This window comes from Alligator mississippiensis, chromosome 3, assembly GCF_030867095.1.
Source record: "Alligator mississippiensis isolate rAllMis1 chromosome 3, rAllMis1, whole genome shotgun sequence".
Taxonomy (NCBI): Eukaryota; Metazoa; Chordata; order Crocodylia; family Alligatoridae; genus Alligator; species Alligator mississippiensis.
The window spans coordinates 284,189,992-284,213,556 of NC_081826.1; the positions used below are offsets into that span (position 1 = coordinate 284,189,992).

At 37.7% G+C, this 23,565-nt stretch overlaps 1 protein-coding gene across 3 annotated transcripts in view; it reads right to left on the minus strand.

Annotated features, from left to right (window-relative positions):
- Window positions 1–23,565, minus strand: part of WDR7 (WD repeat domain 7) — a 320,960-nt gene that overhangs the window by 219,209 nt on the left and 78,186 nt on the right. For all 3 annotated transcript variants that reach the window (XM_019496018.2, XM_006272610.4, XM_019496017.2), the window contains exons 17-18: window positions 19,425–19,543; window positions 16,744–16,867 (exon numbers count right to left, since the gene is read on the minus strand). In XM_019496018.2, coding sequence (XP_019351563.1) covers window positions 16,744–16,867; window positions 19,425–19,543 — 243 coding nt within the window. The remainder of the gene's footprint in view (window positions 1–16,743; window positions 16,868–19,424; window positions 19,544–23,565) is intronic.

Below are 23,565 nucleotides of genomic sequence, written 5' to 3' on the forward strand. Positions count from 1 at the left end.
TTCCTCCTCCTCGACAACCCCAGTGTCCAAAAAGTTTAATGACAATTTATACCACACCAGAGACAGATAAAAAGCTTCAATTAATTACTTTCCAACTATACTAATAACACCAGATGCTAAAGATAACAGGGTTTATTAGTAAATTTTATTACATGACAACCCTTGACCCCAAGAATTTATATTCACCAAAAAGGATTGTAAAAAGTAAAATAAAAAGTGAAGGTCAAGAATGCAACCTCAAATGAGTATGGCATAAATATATGCAATAGAAGTAAGCTGTTACACTTGATCATGTACAGCACCACTAGTGGCTTCACATCACTGCACCACTTACAAGTTGTAACTCTTTGATTTTCATGGTTTTGGAATATATTGGCCAACATTTCATATTCTATTTAATTAACAATATCTAAGTAAATGAAGTAATTGGCCATACATTTAACAATTTATGTACATCATTTCTAATGTAGCATATTCCAAGGTTCATTTCTACTAACTTTCACCACTAAACCCAGATCCAAAACTGCCTATACCTTCTTTACCATCTAATCATAATAAAAAACAAACCTACAATCAAGTAGCCATGAAAAATAAACATGTATAAGGGGAAAAATATTTTAAGATCTGTTGACCTCATAAAACAATTCTTCCCCTTCAGTGCATTTCCTTCCAATTTTTGTTCTCATTTCATGTTCCATTCTTACCACAGCTTCTTCTCCTCCTGGAATTCAACAAAAACCTACCTGTTTAAAGCCCTACTTCAGTAAAGTGATCAAGAACATATGCAGCTTTAACCACACGAATGCCTAAAGTAACTTGCTGAACTGAGGCCCCAAGTTTGTAAACTGACCTTCTGCAAAGCCCCACCGAAGTAAAGTTTGACCACCTAGAGCAGCTTGTAAGATCCAACGACAAACTGCAGGCTTTTTGTTCTTAAATCTATACACAATGAGACAAACATGGAAGCAATAACTAATAAAGACTCTAAACAGCAATTTAAAATTCATGCTAACAATACTGCAAAATAGTTGCATACAATTAATGCTGACATGTCAAAATGTGTACCATTTATTGTGCAGCGGATCTTATAAGAACCACATGAAGCAAGAGCCAGTAGTGCAGACAAATCAATGTTAAGTTTTATTTTTCTAAAAAATATACATAATGTCTCGTAAATATGCTGGGCCAGCTGCTTTCCGTTATACTAGTAAATCTCTACTGGCTTCAGAAAAGCCTCAACTCCACTATTTAAAACCCAGCCATGATACAGATGTAACTACTGACTTCAACAGGGACGCACAAATATTAGGGAGAATGCACTTTATCCCTCTGATTTTATAAATATATGTGTTTAAATGAAGTATGTATTTACATAAGATTTTGGGGTAGATCATGAAAGTTGTAGCATAATCTTTCGTTTAGAATTCTATGGGAGTCTCAGAAATGACAAACTGCTATTAAATTGCAAAGGAAACACACTTTCATATACTGTAATAATTGTAATGCACCTACAGGAGCATGTTGTTATTCCAGTACATTACACTGATTAAATCTTACAATTCATTTTAAAGACTATTCATATCGAAGAAGTGATTTAGAGGGGAAAAATGCTGAATTAACTTAGGAAGAAGCAATCACTATCTAGAGTAGAGCTTTTAAAAAATTATAAACAAACATATAAAAATAATGAAAAATAAGAGTAAAACAATTTGACAGATCTAGAGAGAGAATAGCTAAAATAAATGTTCAAAGAGTAAAACATTTGGCAGATGAAAAATAGCAGAAGAGGAAACAGACAACCATACAGAGAACATAACTATTTTATGTCAACTACTAAAACTCTCAGCTGCCTGTCAATTTACTGTGGAGCATCCAGGTACAAACTGATTGCATACACATTAGAAAAAAGCACAAGTAGGTTTTACAGTACTTTGTAACGTAACTGTAGTTAGGTTAGTTACAAGAACAAACAACACAAATCCAGAAAACTTAACTTGCGCTACAGAATTTTAATTTAGTCCAATTATTGCCTTAACACATTTAATATGGTGTCAAAAACTACTCAGTCATTCACTAAGAAAAACACAGTGTCGTTTATATTTTTTTTTCTTGTTTGTGCAAAGTCTGGCTTTTCCAGCTTCTATAAAAGTAAAGCAGGGTGGTATTTCACAGGTGTAAGACATAAGATGCATGTCAGTGTTTATGTCAATTTGCATACTTAAACATTTTCTCCCAAATATTTTTACATTTTACCATATATGTTTCAGCTCTTATTGTAGATAACAGTAAGAATAAATTTTGCAAATGAGAAATGGAATGGAACAGCATGCCACACCTTGGGTAGTTAGAAGATATACTTGTAAATGCAAAGAACTAAGGAAAGTCCTATAGTCCATACTATGATAAATTCAAAATGAAAATGAATGCAAGTTAATGAACATAATTAATTTTAAATATACTGAAAATACGACTGGCTCCTTAGTAAATCACAACACTAGCTGGCACAAAAGTGTTAAATAAAGAGTAGTAGTATTAAGCTCAAAACTAGTAGACTATACCTAGCAAGAGTTTCCCTTTTCTTTTACCTATAACATGAAAACTATTTGGTGTCAAACTTCTATCTTAAAGGCAAAGGCAAGACTCCACCCTGTATAGGAACATTATTGTGATACTGTTAGTATTTTTTTAATAAGTCCATTCTTCATATGCCCCAACGTTTTTCTTTTCAGTCTGATACCAAACACTGTGGACAGCACAACTATGATATCTACTTAATGAAGCCTAGATCTTTTGATTGGTTTTTAATTAATTTAGAATGCACTGAAGTGTAAAAAAATAAAATAAAATAAAAAAATCAGCTTCTCCCTTCCATTGCATGTATTGACAATTCATTCACCAACCAACATACTATCCAACTGCCTAAATCTTAGAAACTCTAGACATCTGTAGGCTCTTCTGTATCATAGACTAAATTAAACCCTTACTTGATTTGTTTTACCTTACTTTGATCATTTAAAAAACAATTAAAACAACATTATTTTGGTAAGCATTCTTGAGACATTTATTCTTTTTTATTTTTTGTCTTTTAATTACTTCGTAATCTGTGACAGTAACCTGTAAAAATCTGTTTACTCTTTTTCCCCAATACCCCTCTTGCTCTCAGAATATTCACTCAACCAGATGAAGGATATCCTTTATAAAAGAATAATGAAAGTCAAAATAAAATGGTATTGATGAATACTCCTTACTCAATATTTTGTGCGTCTCTTCAAAGTATTCTGGTGGATTGGCAAACCATGATTCTCTTTTAAAACCAGAAGTCATGATGGTTCTCTCTTTTCAATATTATGCTTAGCTAGACCTTTTTTAGAAATGAATTGTAATCATAGTTTCAATCAACATACTTATCAGTATTTCAATTGCTAAGATTGGCCTAATATTCTTTATAATAGGAACATTATTTGCTATGCTGCAGTCTGCTAATTGGTTTTAATTAGGCCACATATTAGCTTTAAAGAGCGGAGCCCCTGCAAACAAACAGAAACAGCAAACAGGGCAGTTTGCAAGCAGTTCAGTGGGAGCAAAAAGAGGAAGAGGAGTCAGCCACCAGGCCCCAGATCCTGCTCTAGGAAGGTAAATGAGTCAGGGACACCTGTGCGTTTAGCTTGCTGAGTATTTATTTGGTGGGCTGTGTTTTTGGGCTTGTGCTGATTTGTTGGGAATGCTGCTACCTGAGTGATTGTGGGGTGACTGCTGCCTATGCCTGACAAAAGCTCCAACAAGGGGGCAGATCCAGTTCAGGCCCCGTAAGGTATAAAAGGAGACTCCCCAAATGACCAAGGGCAGCAAACAGGACAGTTTGCAAGCCATTTGCAAGTCAGTTTACAAGTCAGTTTGCCACCCACATCTTTGAAGGGGAACCTTTAATGTAAGCTCTTTCTTTAATTAAAAGTAGCTAATCTAAATACATTTAGCGTAAGTAGCTAAAACTCAGCAGTTAGACCAATACTTAAGCCCCTGCTTAACTAGAGCAGAGGTTCCCAACCACTGGGCTGTGGCCAGGTACTGGGCCACGAAGGGTTGGCTGCCAGGTCACAGCACGAGTCCCCCGCTCGGTCAATGGACCAGGTCCTCAAAGAATCCATTTCTAAGTACTCGGGGGAGAAGGTGATTAGGAACAGTCAGCATGGATTCACCAAGGGCAAGTCAGGCCTGACCAAAGTGATTGCCTTCCATAACTAGATGACTGGCTCTGCTAATGCGGGAAGAGCAATGCATGGGATATACTTTGACTTTAGCAAGGTGTTTGATATGGCCTCCCACAACATTCTTGCAAGCAAGCTAAAGAAGTCCAAGTTGGACGAATGGATTGTGAGGCTGAATTTCTGAATCCAAATCGAATCAGAGGCTCAATTAAAAGGTCGGAATTGATCTGAAGCTCTCCAAATTGATTCAGAAAAAGACTCAGAGAGCTTCAGTGATTCGGGCAGTCCCTGCCCACTGCAGCAGGGACCTGGACCCAGACTTCATGCTGGTAAGTGTGTGGGGGGTGGGGGTGGAGGGCTGGAGGAGGGGACCATGGGGGGACCTATGCCAGGCCCCATTGCCTGCCTGCTCCCCCAGCCCCCGATGCCCCCACCCTCTCTCCCCAACCCCCCCATGGCTGCCCTACCCACCCCAGCTCCTGGCCCTTTAAAAAAGAAAAGCCCCCACTCACCGGGTGCTACCTGGTGGGGGGGGGTGATCCCTGCTGCCCCACACTGCATGGAGGGACTGCCATGAGCCCTCCATGCCCCCCCCACTCCTCCAAGGCTGCTCCGCCTGCTCCAGCTCCGGCCCTTTAAGGAAAAAAAACAAACAAAAAAACCCAGAACTCACTGGCTCCTGCAGTGGCCTCACGCAGGGTGGGGCAGTGGGGAGCAGCAGGAATTGCCCCCCGCCGGGCAGGAGCCGGTGGGTCAGCGCTTTTTTTGTTGTTGTTTTTTCTTAAAGGGCTGGAGCTGGGTGGGTGAGGCAGCCATGGGGGGGGGGGGTGTCATAGCAGAGCCCCCCACATGGCACAGGGCAGTGGAGGTCAGTGGGGATCACCCCCCACCCAGCAGCACATGGTGAGTCAGGGCTTTTTTTTTCCCCAAAGAGATGGGAGATGGGGTAAGGGGGGCAGCCTTTGCCAGGGCTGGGAGAGTGGGCGGGGGATGGGGCCTGTGTGATTTGGAGATTCAGCAGCAGACTCATCTTCAAATCAGATTCAGCAAAATCAATTTGGGACAGTGATTAGAATCACCGGATCGAATCACTGTCCCCCAAAATCGACTGAATCTGAAGCGAATACTAACCGCTTCACACAGGCCTAAACTGTACCATAAGTAGACGCTTTGTTTTGCATATGGTAGATCCAGCAAGAAAGAAAGAGCAGAGCAATGGGCCAGGGAGGGGATGTGGATAGGTGTGGCATTTGGGAAGGACACTGGACTTGCTTTATGGTATGCCAGCCAAAAGGGGTGGCCCCTGCTGATTTACCAAATTTTACAGAGGTGGAAAACTTAAGCACAGCTAAGTGAACTGACTTGTATAAGGGTTTGCACTAAGGTAGCGGCTGAGAAAGGAATGGAACTGAGATTGCCAAGACCCAGTCCAATATGCTCTCCATTCAGCGACACTGCTTCCTTGGGGGAGGCTCTGGCATGCTGTTAAAGTCTGTGGTAGAACAAAGCAAATATATTTTTAAAAAGCTTCCTAGACACTTGTCTCTGCAATGGAACATGTTCCCGTATTTATGTGCAGTTTTGTAAAGCACTTTATTTCCATTAGCATTAAAAAAAAACTTCAGTTCTTCAGCAAATCAGCTAGAGACTAATGGCACAAATCAATATCATACTGTTCATAGCAACTAATATTAGGTCATTCATTATACGCAGTACTCACCACTACAACTAAGGCTCTGCCAATGATTATGTAATCAACTCCATTTTTAGGGAGTTTTATACATAAAAAAATTGTGTGGTTAAACTTGAGTTTCGCAGCAGAGGTAACCATTTCTTTTTAACTTGATTTAAGTCATTTCAGCAATTCCTAAACTACCAAAGCACTTGCAAAAATAACTGGGAGTTTTCTTTGATCTTTCATATTTAGACAAAAAACAGCAGTTTACTAGATCAAGTAGTTGCACTAAAATAGGCATTACAGTAGTACTGCTTTTCAGAGTACTGAAGAAAAAAGCTAAGTTAAAAGCTGCTATAACACATGTACAGTCATTTCCTTAATAAGAGTTGTAAATAATGCTTTTTATCAAGTGGGACAAAACCCCTTGATGAACTAACCTCTCATTTTCTTTAGACCCTAGAATGCTCAACCCCAGTCTTGTGAAACTAAGTAACAATTGGTATCAGAAAAGTTTTCATGTCAAACATTTCAAAAATCTAAAGGTAGTATCAGATCTTTTTTAAAGAGGACAATGGGAGGGAAAGTGATTTTATGCAGCATAATTTCTGTTATAAGTCCAGAGTTAAACAAAGTGAGAAGCATCAATTCTGAAACACTTTCCTTTTATATACAGAGAGCATCACTTGTTAATGACTGAGAGAGACAGAATGTTTTAGGAAAGTATAAGTCTGGAAAATTTCCGTTGTTTCCAATTAATAAGGTCCACAAATCTCTTCTAATAGATGATGTGTCCACTTCCTTGTAGACTAGGGACAAAACTAGACCACCAAAACCACTCTCATGTGCACATTCTTTTACAAGTGGTGCTCACTGTCGCTGGGGAATGCTAACTTTCTTGAAATTCCTCCAACAGAGAACTTTCACAAGCTGAAAAAAAAGTCAGTTGTACTTTTATTCTTCTTAAGTAGACTAGTACTTTATAAAATATACCTAACGATTCTCTCACCGCAGAGCATTGCAAATTCCTCAGTAATGAAAACAAACCTATATGTTTGAATGCCAATTTTCATTTCTGTTCTGGAATATCAGTTTTCCACTGCCCCTTCTTCCAACAGTATTTCCCAGATCTGAAAGCCTATAATACAAAAACTGCCCCATTATGAAGCAAACTATAGATGTTTTAAATCAGATAATGGTACTTCCCCAGGTATCAGGTGACTGGAAATGGGCAAAACTGTTCCCATGATTCTTGCAGAGCCCAGAGCTCACCCTTCTTTACAACATCCAGTCACCTCAATTTGATCATAGCTATCAGAAGCTAATGGCTCCCAAACTGAAAGATCCTGGGACCACTTAGGTATCTGTCCACAGATGGGGCTGTCTGAGTGTCATAGGAGGCAGCTGATCTTGCTTCATCAACATATATCTATTCCAGCTACCATGCACAAACTGGCATTTTTGCCCTATGTACTTCACAGGCTGTTTCAACTTGCTAAACACAGTGTACTCTTTTCTTTAACATCATCAGGGGACAGAATTGTAAACTGATGTGTCCAGTGACACTGAATAGCCTCAAACTTCCATAAAAGTCTAAGAAAGCCAAGAACCAAACTCACCTCTGTTTAATCCAGTGTTCAAATACCCTGGCATAAGAGATTTGTATAGCACTGATCTTTTCAGAGAGCAGTTATTTCACTGTGGGGTTTTTAGACTGCGAGGGATCATAACTGCACACTATCCACCCCTGTTACCACTGCTAAAGAAAAGGACTCAGAGGCACATCAGTTGTGAGACGACAATTTGGGAGTTTTTTGTGTCGTTCCACTGGTCTGATGCCATCAGTACTCAGGTCCAAACAAAGGGGTTGAAGTGATACCTGCCTAGACTTGGCTGCTTACAGGTATGGGCAAACTACCAACTAAAGCATGTTAACAGAGGTAGAGATTCTCTGAAATGGCTAATATAATAAAATACATCTCATATAACAAGGAGGTGACTCAGGAACACTGAGATCCCGATTGTCAGGACAGAAAGTGACATTTACCTTTAGCAGTGATATCGGGCTAACTTTAGATGGGTGCACAAACCCTTTGGTTTTATATAATCAAGTAGAGAGCTAGAAAGAACTAAAGAATAGTCCATGAGGTCCCTTATTACCTGATATTCCTCTGCATCTGAACTGTTCTCATCATCACTTCACAGTAACTGGAGGTAGCTGTGAAGCATAGCAGTCTCCAGCAAAAGCTGGAAACAATAGGTTGGACATTAGGGTACAGTGATATACAGCAGCAGCCGGTAACAAAAGCCTGATATTTTCTCAGTTTTCAGATGTAGCTCAACTTCCTCAGAGAACGTGAGGGATAGACACTACTCTGCCTTGTTGAGCAAAGCAGGAAATGCAAAGCCTTCTTTTTGCTTCTAGTTTGCTTTGCCCTAATCCTCTCCTTAAGGACTACCTGCAAATACATAAAGGAAAACTGAACTGAGCAGGTGATGCCCTTAAAAGACGAATGCTGCCCTGAAAATGGATTACATTATTGAGCCAACTGTTAAGGAGAAATAAAATCTGGAGTTTGCCTCAGAAAGGTTCTGAAACAGGAAGGTCTGGCTGAGCAAGTGCATGCTCGGGAGGGTGGAAAGTCTGGAAAGATATTCAGGGAGACTTGTTTTTTTACCAGAACCTGGCAGGTTTGGTCCACGTGCAAACAGGCTGACATCTCCTGGAACTACGCTGCTGGCAGAGTGATAAACAATACATTCTTTTGTCCAAACACCCCCGCAACCCGTCTTTTCCTTTAACAGTTAACTGCTGAAAACAAACCCTTTCCTATGCATGAATACTGGAAAGAATGATATCTGCCTACATCTAGAACATATTTCTTAAGTGTGTACTATCCTGTATACATAAAGCAATAATCATCTTAACTAGGGTTCCTCATGTATAAGCAACAGTAAATATCTACTTTCTTGTTCTCTTTGCAAATCTTCCAGCTAACTCAGAAGAAAATATAATAATCCAGGACACACAAACAAAACCTGGAATAGAAGTTTTACAATTTTATTAAAGTGGCAGCAGAGTTAACCAAAAGTTTGGGTTTTTTTTAAAAGAAAAAACATATTTCAGCTCATAATATCGTTCTTGTATCTATTATTTCTGCTTACCAGTAGATTTTCAAAAAAAATATTCAGTCCTCATTTCAAGCTCCCTGAACTTATTTTATCAATAAGTGGAGACAATAGTTATTTTAAACATTATGACTAAAATTCTAACCCCAAAATTCTACTGGCTTCTGTCGGAAAGGATTTCATCCTCTTGGTATTAAAACCTTAATTTAGTCAAAAATCAATTATATTTTAAATGCATAAAGCCCATATATTTCACATTAACAGCAGTTTTATGTTTGTCAGTTATTTCAGTTAAACGTGAGCTTTCCAACAAGCTGCAAGAGGAATAATATCTGTACCTACATTATTTCACAATAGTTTTATATAAAAGTATTTGTTTCAGGCAAAAAAGTCTGCTGCTAGTTTTATGTTCACTTAACTCTCTTAAAAACAAGCTACTTTGTCTTGATCTGTCAGACTTCCCACTTCAGCACTTTCGTGTAGTCTTCATTTCTACATTTCCATACCTTTTACTCCCACTTATGCCCAGTTTTTGACCAAAAATATGATTCTTCCTTTCATGTTTTTACCTTTACATGTCAATGTTTATCATGTCTCATAATAGCATACCTAAAATAATCTTTCTGGTCCCTTAATTTTTATTTATCTTCTTCAAAATCCTTCCAGGTTGTTAACATTTTTCTGAAGAGGACAAAAGTCTATGCTGCTGTGTCATATCTGTCTTCCAGAAGGATCACAAACTCACCAAACAATAATGGGATGTTTCTATTAACATGACCCAAAATTGCACAGTGTTCACTTTTATTATTCTGCAAAATGAAATCCTATTTCTTGTTCCCCATCACGTTTCTTCAGTACTACTGCTTTCACAGTAGGTTCCTACCACTGGATATCTATTTCAGATTATTTGTCCAGGTGTCCTAGATCAGAATTTTCTTGAGTTGAATCTTACTAATACTTCCTCCTCAAATTTCTAACTTTTCTAGCTTGTTCTAGTTGGAACAACTTTTGCTTTCGAATCAAAAACAAATATGACTCTTTAAACTCTTGTTTAAGCAACAAGCAATGTGGAAACATACAAATATCAACTTTAAAATACGGGTTTATCCATATTTACTAACAAAATACTTACTGCTATTTGTGAATACATAAATTCCCCATGGCTGCTAAGAAAACAAAATGGGACTGCTCTAACCTCATTAAGAACGCAAGGAAAAAGAGACGACAGGAGCAAAAGGCTTTGCTTCCAACTGATGCAAATACACAAACGTGATGCTGCATGCTCCTTTGAGAAGTTTTTGGACTTTAAATACTTAAGTAACTAGCAATAAATGTTAATACAAAGAACTAGGATGGGAGGGGAAAAAGCCATTGATGCTTATTTTTAACTGACATTTTGAGGGAAACTAGTCCTTTTCAGGGAACAATAGAATAGCCCACTGACTTAGGTAAGAAAGTACCATACAAAATTTTATATACATCTGCATAAAATATAAATAATTGTCTTTATGATCTTGCACCTGAGAACATCACACAGCATCATTCAAGAGGGAAGACATTAGTAACCATCAGTAGTTGCTATAGCAGCCACTCCTTAGAATAAAGGGTAACTACCATTGTATTCTACAGTCTGAATACAACTCACCTCATAAAAAGGTCAATTGAAAAAATAAAAACCAAATATACAGAATGGCATAAATGTATCTGCCACTATGAATCAAGGCTTTTCTACATGCATACACTATGTGCCATTACTTCTCATTCAGTCCTTGTTTTCTGTGTTTAACTGTGTCATAACAATTCTAGTAATAACACACATGCTATAGCTTTTGCTAAAGGCTATAATTAACAAGAGCCTGATTTTCTAAATGGTATACAAGTCTTAACACCATTTTAAAGTACTGTGTATCATGTAATTTATGCATCCAATTTAGATTTAATAAGATTATTATGTCTTTCAAAAAAAAAATCAATCTGCATTTAACACTAAAAGCTCTCACTGAATAGAAATTAAATTTTTCCTTGGACAAAGTGTCATCTTCAGAAAAACATACATCTGATTTTTTTTAAGCAGATGCATTTTTATTTTGTGACACGTAATAGAGAATAACAGAATTAATAACTCTTTAAGGCAGACACATTTTATTATTACAAGACAAAAAATAATAAAGGAACATTTTTTAGAGAAGTTCTTAAGATTTGAATGGAAGATCTCATAAAGCAAAGAGGTTGGCAGCCTCCCCATGCATATGTTATTCTCTTGCTATCCATGAATGTACTCAACTAGTTCTGAAGAAAAGTAAAACTACTCAAGTAAATTGCTCCTTATATTACATAGATATGGCATACGCATGCCCATCTTACTGATCATTTCTCTGAATTAATCAAATCAAATCGGTCAATGATTGATTAATTCCCTTTAACTAAACAAGACTGAAACTGTCCTGTCTGACTTAACTCCAGAATAATGCAGTTAAGAGGAATCAATGAAATTACTTATGTATTACTATCTGTTTACTCTACCTTACAAAAAGAACCAGGTAGATGAAGGAAAAACTACTATGATAAGATGATAATGTCAAATACCAGTGACATCAGGAATACAAAAGCAGATTGGATAAAGAAGGCCAGAAAAGAAGAGAAGAAGTAAAAGTTGGCTCAGATTGAATAATAAGATGCAGAATATTTCAACTTCAGTTTGCTGTTTAAATCCAACTCAGGTTGGTAATCTGTAAAACTCATTACCATATAAAAACTGTTCAGTAGCATGTGTGAAAGTTGGTGGGCTCAGTACAGTCTTAAGCAAACAGGGGGTCTTTTTGCATCATTAAGCTGCAAGACAGACTCAGCAGAGGTCAAAGGTGAACATCCTTCTTATTCCTAGAAGCAGTTCCTTCTGCTCAGGCATACTGGTACACCAATGCAAAGGGTATTTTCTCCCCTACTACCATGCTATAAAATTGTCCCACAGACAGAAGATGAAAGGTTTACAATATCTCAAGACTGAGATCTTTTATTGCATTCATTATTTTTTTAAAAAGGAAGGCAGTTTGGGTGGAGTGAGAGGTGGGGGGGAAGAGGGGGAGAAACTGAAGATACCCCATCCTTACATATGGACTAAAAAAGTGGAACACTAAATTGTTTTTAGTTTGGAGGTATTTTTAAGGGAAAATGCCAACAAGTATTTCACACAAAAATGTATAACGGTAGTGTTTAGAGTTTATATTTAAAATTATAAAAGCTCAGAGAAAAATTCTACAGAATGGCCTGAACGTATTTAATCATCATCACCACTGCTTCAGCAGTCTATAAAGCAGAACCACAGGCTCTAAAAAACATTGAGATGTATTAATATACTGCTGAATTGTTTGCTGAGTATATGGCAAAATTTCAGTATAGCGTCAAGGAAGCAAAAATAATATATTCAAATGTGCCTATCAGTTTTTCTCTGAACACTGGAACAAACAGATATGGCATTAATACTTCCTTAAAAGGCACAATATATTGCTTCAAAAGTGATCCACATGAAGTTGGCATATCATATTATAACTATATCTGAATCTGTACAGATGGGTGGTCTTAGGCTCTGTCCCTGTGAACACCTACACACATGCTTAATTATAAGTCATGAGTAGGTTCCATGGATTTCAATACTTCTACTTATGTTTGTAATATTAAATACAGGCTTAAGAGTTTGCAAAATCAGTGCCAAAATGCTGAAAATTAAGGAATAATAAGAGATAATTCATAAGTGTTGATGTAAGATCCTTTGTTTTAGAACAGAAGTTATTGTACATAGAAAATTTTATATCATTTTGTTACATTAGCAAATTAAAAACAAAGTACTGTACTAGCTAAGTACAGTTTTTACTGGTAGCACATCGGTAGTCTCAATCTGTGAAGATGGTGTTTAATTTTAAATTTAAATAAAACGTTTTTAAAACTCCAAAGAGTTTTTCTTGCTACACAAGAAATTTGCTACACAAATCTTGCTAGTTAATTTTTCTTGCTAAAACAAGAAAAAAAAAAAGTGACAAAAAGGTATAGACTTATGTAGGCCCCCTCCATCCCACACAGGCTCAAGTCATACCCCTTTTCTGCTCCCCAACCCTGTGGGGCCAGGTTGGACTCAGTCTGCTTTCTGCCCCTTTCATGCAGCTGGATAGGGCCTGCCACACCTACCTTGGCTGCTGGATCAGGATCACCAGCTGGATCCACCCACAGATGGACCAGGCACTGTCCATCCAGCCTGCCAGGCAAACTGGTTAAGCACCACTGTTGTAACAAGTTCCAAACTCATATTAAAATTTGGCCAAAATATAAATTTTCCCTGTAGTTTCTATTAGATCCCATTTTTATTTCCTCTATTTTTTTATCCAATGTCATCCTAGAAATTAAAGAAGGGAATAAGACCCTACTGTTCATCTATTTTATCCCTATGATTAGTGCAGACTAAACATTTGTGTACATTATTAAACTCCCAGATAGTCAGAGCACATTTTAGCAGTATGAAATTATCCCTATGTGATATCAATTTTAGCTCTGTAGTCCTAATTAAAAAATAATTATTTATTACTACTGCTTGCACAAAAGAATACCTTGAGTAGTTGGCAAAATACAACAAATTTCTATTACCCGTACAAAAACAAATCTTAAGGGAATCTCTGCCTAAACCTGCAATAAACTTAAGGTTCAGTGGCCCAAAATCTCAAGTGGTTGCTGTAGAAACAGCATTGACAATGTATAAAAAAGATGTTAAGAATTGGCTGTAGCAATCAATGTTTGAAGTAGGGAGATGCTATATTCATGGTCCTGGGTATGAGCACAAATTGCATATGACTGGAGGGTCTGATGACAATGTGGTAGAGCTACTCAGGGCGAGGCAGCTCCTATAAAATAACACAACGTTGCAACCTCCAGAGTAAGGGGAGTATAGGGCTCCTCAAAACTCTAGCCCCCACTGCCTTGTGGGTATACTCCTTGGCTGGAGAAAAGTTATGGGACACTCTGAGAGAAACATGCCTTGGCTGAGGTGTTAGGCAGTCAACAGCAGTTCTTATCAGTTGCTCTCTGGCAAAAGTTACAGCCATCAAGGCACTGAACATTTGAACTTGGTCTGGTCTTTTGATTTTATCTCAATGGTCTAAAGGGAGAATGGTAGATCTTGGGCAGCCTCCACTCCTCCATACTCTTACCTAGGTGTACACGTCAAAGGTCTTGGTGCGATTGTCGCAGGACTCTGTACAAACGGATTCATCAGGTACCTGACTAGACCTCTTATGCATACACCATGATTCAGAGGATCAACTGGTGCCTATTCCTACACTCATTAAATAGTGTAATAAAAATGTAGTAAAATAAAATTTTTACTAGCTTCCTATTTGAAGTTTCAGGGTTTATCTTGTGAATCATGTTTACACATGCAACGGTGCTGACACTGGGTGGCAACCCAGAGCACCCTTGAGAGGATCTCAAGGCACCCCAGGGTCCCTTTATTGATAGTAAAATAAAAGTCAGTTTGTACTTGTGAACATATTTTCAATATTTTCCATTAAGTATGAAGACAGATATTTGATAGCTTATGTAAAATAGTCTGGTGATCTCAGTACAGTTCCTAGGTCATCAGGTGTTACAATACCACCCTAATACTCTTACTGACAATCTCAGTGGAGACAGTTACACATGCTGACTATCCTTCCCACTCTTATCAATGATCTCCCCAGCTAAGCATGCTTGTGGGCTGTGTGTAGAAGTCTGCTTTATCTAACACACCTGTGGTATATTTTCACTGAATAAAATATACTTATTTTTCCAGGCTCTCTCTGATGCAAGTAGAAAGGCCCTTGTGTTTATTAAAATCATACTTCAAGAATGAGGTACAGGATGAAGACTTTAATCACTTCTCTTCTAACTTGTCCCACATAAAATTTATCTGTACAGGCAACCCCCACTTAACGCTGTTTCGCTTGGTGCTATTTCGCCATAGCGCTCATTTTAAACTGATACCAATTCCACTTAACGCTCAGCAAGTTTTGCTACGATGCTCGCGGGCATCGTACAGCTGGCACTGAAACTGACGCTGATCCTGGCAGCCCTGATTCTGGTGACTTTACAGTGATTTTGGTGGCTTTAGAAAGTGAAAAGTGAAAGTGAAAATAAAAGTTGGTGTCACTTAATGCTCAGTTTTTCAGGAACCAATTAAGAGTGCTAAGCGGGGGTTGCCTGTATGGCATTTTCAAAAGGTTCTGAAATGCATTTATCAAAACATCTAAGAAAACTTAGCTGGCAGAATATCTACCTCTCTAGTACAAAACAAGAGCTTTATGGGTACATTTTTTAAAAACCTAAGTTCCATAACCAGAGGAACTGCAAGGAAAAAACCTATGTCTGACAGACTTTCAATGAGACTTGGGCTTCTAAGCACAGACAGGTAGACCTACAGAACGCAAGAAGGGCCATACGGAGACACTTCACACCCACATACAAGTTCCTGAACCAGAAGCAGTGTAGCTGAAATGCTAACATCATTGATATACAGCTACACTGCTTCCATTTCAAGAGCACACATGCACTGACCTGAAGAGGCTTGGCTCAGTATGCTGGTTCAATGCTTTGGCACATCACTAACTTGTTCCATAAAGACGTGCCCTTACTAATTTGTTCTTTATTGAGAACAGCAGAGAATTACATTAAGTCTGATGCTTAATAGCTAGTTAAGAAAAGAGAGTGTTTGTTGTGGCTCCATCATTAACTCAAGGACAGCTAAGAGGAGAAAAGGGTAGTGACCACTTGCATGCAGTACTTCTGGAGTGATTGATGGACCTGAACATAAATATCAGCGGTTACAAAGCCATCTGTTGGCCAACTCATTACAATATCTAATCACTTACAGAGAAATGTCTTGCATCCATAGTTGAAGTTATCACTTAAAAAAAAATTATCTTCACTCTTGAATTGAAGCAAGGCAATCTAGCAAATATTTTTGGAAGTATAGTGACAATTGTCTGTCCATAAAGTCAAAGAAAAGAAGGACTTATATTTGATTTTCCTCCCAACTATATTGAAAACTTCACGGAACACACTTTTAAACAACTATTCCAATATTTAACTGTGATCTTAACATGTAAACAGAACCAAGCTAAGCTTATATAGGACTCCATTAAATACTTCAGCCACAAAGTATATGCTCATGAACATTTAAAAGACAATAGCATAGATTTACCATTTTTCTGGGGGCAGGAGGCAGGTTGGGGGTAGAAGAGGGGGTATTACAAAGGGAAATATTTATAAATGAACAAATACACTTTGATCTAGTAATGTCAGAGTTATTTGTGATAAAACTGTTGTGGTTTTTGATTGTTTTTTTTAACGAGACTTTTTGAAAGCATCTTGTCCTAATTTTATCTCATTTTTATGGATTATTTGACAGTGTTCACACACACACTCTCTCTCTCTCTCTCTCTCTCTCCCCCCCCCACACACACACACACACACACAATTTAACTGAGAAACAGTTGTATAACAAAATCTGTGAGTGAGAAGGTGGCCAGTCATGAAAACAACATGTTAGGTTGACTTATTCAGAGTGTTAACATCCTGAATTCTGGGGTTTCGTTAAACAAATAAAACGATGTTCTTCTGCTTTGTGCCAGTATTTGTAATCATTGTTTATATATAATATCTTATTCATATCTTTTAACCAAATTAGTTTCAAATTAAATGTTGGGTACTTACGGGATATAACACTGTCAATATATTGTGGCAAATATGGAGCCCATGCATCAATTGTTTCTTTCCGTCCTGCCTGTTCAATTCTTCTCAGTTCTGCTAACAATAAGGCCTGGGCAGCTTCTCTTACCTATAAATAGGCAACCAGAACATTGTGCAAGCTCAAATCTCAAATAATATGTACTAATATTTTTAGAACGTAACCACAAAGTCGTTATTTAAAATAAACTTACAACATAGAAATGACCTAAGCTAAAAACAAAATTAAGCTATGCCATTTTCCCAAAGAACATTAACTTGGGTGAGAGGAGGAATCAAGGCCTCAACCATTTTTTTTGCAGTGGGCCCTTAAATAAGGGGGAATGCAAGGATGTGCGGCCCCAGGAGTAAGCGAAGGTCCGAGAAGAGATTCCGTGTCACAACTCAATCCCTGCTTCCCTTTGCTGAAGAATGCTGCATATATCATAACTGCTGCACTCACTCCTCACCTTTGCTCACTTGGCTTCCTGAGAGAAGAATTATTAAGCCCCACAGCAGCTGCTTTTCCTGCCACAAAGAGATCAGTACTACAGGTATGTCAAGCTAGGAAGTAAAGGGGAATGTAAAGGAGCTCAGAAGTCAGCTACAAACTGACACTCTGATATTTATTAACAGATATAAGACTATTAAAATTTATCAGAAAAGAGGGCCTTCAATTCCTTTGGAGAAAGTTTCAGACTTTCTATACTCTTCCACACTTTCCCAGAATTAAACATAAATGTATGTTTTTCCAATTGGTTTTCTAAAATTCAAGCCAGCATGACAATAAATATAAATAAAATTAAAATTAAATTAAAAAAACACTGTAAAAAGTCATTAAGTTGTAGTATAGCTCTTGCCTATTTCTTGTACATCCCAGAAAACTAAACAGCAGCCGTAGAGGAAACCCTTGGGATATTTCATGTTATTGAGAAAAAAAAAAAAAGCTATTGTAAAACCAACAAATACACAATATCATTTAAAAGTCTCTCTTTCTGTTGTAAAATACTTTGAAATCTTCCAAAGGCAAGCATAACTGCTAGAGAGAGAAGGTATTTGGAAGGCCAATGATTTTAAAAGTGACTTGCCTAAGATAACAAAGAAAAAGAAGAAGAAATCCAGCAAAAACAATAGAATGAAATACAAACCTGATCTTTTCACACTTAAAACTAATCCAGGTGTCCTAACTACCAAACTTTGAGAATCTAATTTGAAACTGATTAACTGAGTGCACTATCTAGGAACAGAATAATGTTGTATAATATCTAGCAATAGAACAATGGTTCAAAAATAAAAAATTCTGACTGTTTTTGCACAAATCACATTTAATCAGTGACAAGATTATTATTAACTATATTATGAGACTGCTTAAATTCTACAACATATGCCCCACTTTTTCTTCTAAAGCTGCACAATCATCAGAATTTTTGCCACTACAGCATAGGTGTGATGTTAAGGCCAACTAGTCATTTATCAAACAGTAGGTACCAACCCATTCACTGACCACTGTATATGCATTCCAGAAAACCCTGCCATCTCAGCAGCTTCTTGATAGAAATTGGGTAATTTAAAAAAAAATCTTAAATACAACCCAGAAAATAGCAGAATAGGTTTCAAATATGTGCACTACATTTGTAATCCTTGTCCATCATCTCAAATTAAGAAAAAATAAAGATGCAAAAAGACTAATTCATGGATTGGCAATATCTGGCCCGTGGAACTAGAGGGCTTTGCCTGTGCTTGTGTCAGGTCTGGACAGTAAGGAGCTTCATCAGGGCCAGGCAGCTGGAAGCTGCACTGCCACCACTTCTTCTCAACCCCTGCTCCACCTGCTCTAGTGTGTGCACAGCTTTCAGCCACTGGGGAGCTGTGGCGGGGCTGGGTGGAGATGCAGCAGCAGTACAGTACAGATACAGGCAAACGCTCTGCTGCCACTCTAAAGCCAAAGCCCCATGGCCTATGTAACACCAGAGCCAAGTTATTCCAGCATGCAGCTTGTAATGGTTGCCAGTCACTGGCCTAACTGGTTAAGTGGAAAAGCAAGCATATTTCCTAAAATTGTATTAATGCTAATTTTCATTGTGAGAAACAAAATAGTCTGCATTGATACTTTCCCCCATTTACTCGTTTTTCTAATCTCTAGAACATAAATCTAGTTAAAAAAATAGATTAACTGTCTTAGTATAAAAATGAACCAAAATGAACTCACAACAGTTTCAAGCTTTCGTTTACATCCTGATGCTAAAGAGCATTGTTATGTATTTTAATGTTATGTGTTTTATAAAAAGGAGAAAACAAACTTCCTGAAACTTGGTTAGTCCAAAGTTAATTTGCTAAATAGTCTGGATATTGGGGAAGCCAACATCTGGACTTGACTTTTGCTAAATAGAAGAGCTTGTAGAAGTGCGGGCAGAACAAGAATGACACCCAGTGGCCAATTAGATAAATCACAGATTCATATTTTAATTAAAGTTCCTCATATATTGTTTTCTATGTAGATCTAACACACTGGTATAAGAAAGTGAGCCAGCCATCACCATTTTAAAAGATTACCTGCTGTTTGAAAGATATACCAGCTGTCCAATATTATACTTTTGCATCTGCAAACATAATATCTGTCACAAGCATAGACAAACAAAAAGGTAATGCAATTTACAAAGTAGTCTTACCTCCAAGCATCGATCTTGCCACCTGCGTGCAAGCATTTCAAGAAGAGGAGGTCTAAATTTATCCAATCCCAATAGATCAGGGAGCATGACACAGTGCATAGCAGCTAATTGACTCCATCCTGTTAAAACAGATATCTAGGTTTTAAACACAACAACCACGTAAGCAATTTTAACTGAAAAAGGTCAAATTGTTTGTATTTAACTATATCCAAAATGCCACACAATTAAAATTTACTCTGACCACAGGCCTAGAATGAACACTTCTTCAGAGACCCTTATTTTAAGGACCACTGCAGTAGTTAAACTGGTTGATGAGATTTGCCCCAGACAAGATGAATCTATCTTAGCAATTATAAAACACTTCTTCCTGTGCAGTGAATGTATTCATATAAGAAAGCAGTATTATTTTTGCCATGCATGCAAATACACAGCTCCTGCTTTCAACCATTTCAAACAGGCATGCCAAATAAAACCAAAAAAATGCAATCGCGCAAGCTGCTCAGCAAAACCTGGAGTTTTTTGTTTAAAAAAGAAAAAAAAAAAAACACTAACTCCCAGAGATCTGGATTTATAAATGGCTTCAAAAACTTGTTAAGGAACATCACTGAGATCAAGAAAGGGCTATGTGTCAGTTAAAAGGAAGGCCATCTGTTTGCCAGTGTCATGCAGCAGGGGATTCTTTCTATGCTAATGGTTAACCCTATACAGAGCTCATGGAAATCAACAGGCAACTTTGGGCAATGGGCTACACAGATACTCATGGAAATCAATGGACAACTTTATGATTACAGTGGTGTTTGAATAAACCCTATCAGCTACAGGTTACAGAAATCTAACTGACTATCTGAGAGCTAGATGCTGCAAAGCTCCAGCAGATCCAGATACTGCTGGAAAAAAACCTCATGTCAGACTTTTATATCCAATGAAGGCTCAATTGTTTTCTCAGGGCAGGATGAGGTTCCAAGTAACAGTTTTTCAGTTCAAAACATCATGCTTAACTGTAATCATGCTTAACTTTTAATGTCCCCAACTCAAATATGCCCAAATGCTTTTAAGCATATATGCCACATTTGTCCCAGGATTAACCATTTTATCCCAGGACAAAGTGCAGGCATTCAGACATCCATATCCATTGTCCTAGGATAAATCCTAAAAGGGCTCACAGGGTAAGAATTCTAACAACTTATCATAGGACATCACAAAGTGTACCCAAATGGTTATCCCCGGATCACATTGCAGAATCAAATAGCAGAAAAGTGACTGCGCATTCAGCTGCTCACTAAAGTCCGATTAGAATGGAGCTCTGTATACACATCAATCCCAGGATACTGCTATTCCAGGACAAATACAGGCACATCTTGTTTAGGGTACAACAAGTGCAAATTATGCTCTTAGCCTTTCTGTCTCAGGGACTATACATATAATAATTAAAAAAAGGAGCCAAGAAAAACCTCCAAATTGCAATTAAAGTCATGTTTAAGAAAAAGCCATAAAATTCAAAAGGCAATGCAGCTTGGACAACTTGCCCACACATTATAATATGCATTACTTTACCATGCAAGTACAATACAGCCAGGTTACAATTATTTTACCAAACATTCTTCAATATCAGTGAAATTTTACTGTTAGCTTTTTTTAAAAAGCTAATCAAATAACAGCCACAGTATTCAGTAATCATGGACATTCCTATATGAAACTTATTATCATTTGTAACCAAACAACCTATTCACTAAATTCTATTTTTAACACATAGTATTTGAGATGCAGTGACTCTGAAGTACCATACCACATATGCTTTAAAAACATCACAACAGTTGTACAATATAGCATTTTAAGCTTGTTTTTAACTTATTCCACACAAAATTTCTTTAAATGACAATCCTCACTCCAAAAAAGGACTCTCTCAATTAACTCAGTGGGGACTGAAAACATAGGTGTTCACATAAGCTCAGGTCACATCATAAAATTGAGCTTCTCGATCAGGGTCTAAATCTACGTCAATTTAGAACTGTATTGTCTGAACGTGAAAAGGCACCTAAAAACCAATAAAATACAAGCTAAAAACAAAGCTAGAACCTAAAAATCATTTAAAAAAAAAGCTGTTCTACAGTTCAGAGCACACATGCATTTGACATGGCAGAAATAGCAGCAGCACAAATTTGTGCCGCTGCTTTTTGCTGCTGTGCACACCCCTGCACTTGGGCTTTGGTGAGAGGCAAAATGCCTCACTTTGGGAAAGCAGCTGTTTCCCTGATCCTTTTGGTTCCTGGTGTGCTGGAGGAGCTGAGGGACAACCAGACGAGGGGAGAGACTCCAGCCAGCAGCCAGAGCGTCTCTCTGGAGCACCCAGCCTCCGTGTCTGCTGACATATCCTACAGGAGGGTGCACCACACCATTTTTTTTTTTTAAGCGGGTTTTTGTTTCATTTTTTTAAATAATGGGAGTTCCCGGTATCAAATTTGCAGCATGGCAAACAATTGCACATGCGCCGCATGTGGTCTGCGGCACCTCAAATGGCTTTGAGGCACTGCAAACTGCACGTGTTCACTCATTTGGAAGCAGCCCAGAGATGCAAAATGAGTACGCTGATGTAGGTTTGATGAGCATGAACTAGACACACACATAGCAGAGGGGGCAGTTGGCATGGCTTTCCCCACTGAAAACCTCTCAGCTCTGGAACTTGCTCCCCTCCCTAGCCTAATAAGGCATCGAGTTTGTCAACCTTCAAGGCACATCCGTATTCCCTTGCTGACAAGAATGGCTTAAGAATGGTTTGAAATATAAATGATGTCCATAACCCATACATACTCATAAACTAAAGTATATGCAAGCAAAATCCAGGATATGAGGACTAAAAACTATTCCTAAATGTTCTTACCCAGTGTTAGTAATAAAAGTTGCAAAACCCCCCCACAATATGCTGCCTTTATCTCACAAAGCAAATATGCAGATTAGATTAATGAGTCATGTATTAACAATGATAGAGAACATTAGTTGAAAGTAAAAGACAAGTAGATAGAAAATGAAGAAAGAATACCTTCATTTACTAAGAAACAGGTATGTAAAGTAGGAACAGGGTCAGAGCCAGAGTGACCAGTCTCAGTGCTAGCAGAAACAGCAGGAGCAACTTGAAGAGGAAAGAAGAAGAAATAAAGAGATAAACAGGAAAAATGAGGATAGCAGTATCTGAAAAACTGATTAGCATTACTGAAAAGTAAAAGATGAAGCTGGAAGAAATTGTGAAGGTATTAAAATTTAAAATAAGAAAGATCTCTTGATTTTTACCAGAACGGCAACATCAGTGACCAAAAGACATGCAAATAACAGAAACAAATATACTAATGTAAACTCTTCTGAAAGACAAAAGCCGCTGTAGTAAAAAAGGCATTTCAAACATGTCTTAAAATATAGTGTGAATTCAGTTTTGCAGGGGTGCATCAACTATATGCAGGCAAGTTGGAAGTAGAATAATACCAATATAAAAGCACAAAGTGTTATTCCCATAACTGCTATTTAATATTTTCTCTGTATTAGTCACAAAAAAATGGAAATAAATACACCCATAAATCAGGAGCCCCCTTTACCACTAAAAAAGTGATTCCTACAGAATTTTACCTGTTTTAATTTGAGGCTCATTTTAAATATCTCTATTAACATTAAACAAAGCAGTAGATAAACTATTGGGAAAACCTATATATTGAAATACATAATGTACAACATAAAAAAATAGAATTACTCGTGCAGGTAAGCAACTACAAAGTAATAGTGTACAATAATGTCAATAATAAACTACAGTATCTCTGGCTCTAAAGTAGCTATTTTGTAAACTGCATAGTTTCTCAGTGCAGTTTAAAAACACTAATAAATATTATAGTCTGTCTAATGCTCCATGACTGGAATTAGCATATGAAAACACAGGCAGACCTTATGGCACATACATACTACAACCAGAGGTCAATGTTAAGATTTAGAGGTCACTATTTGACACTTCCTTCCTTTATAGAAATTACCATGTGTCATGCACAAGCATCTTCAAATTAATCCCTTTCCTTTATTCCACTGCAGAATAACAATAGGTTCAGGCTCCAGAACAGATTAAGCATTGTCTTCTGAATGGTATGTTTGCTTTTCATGCAGTGAA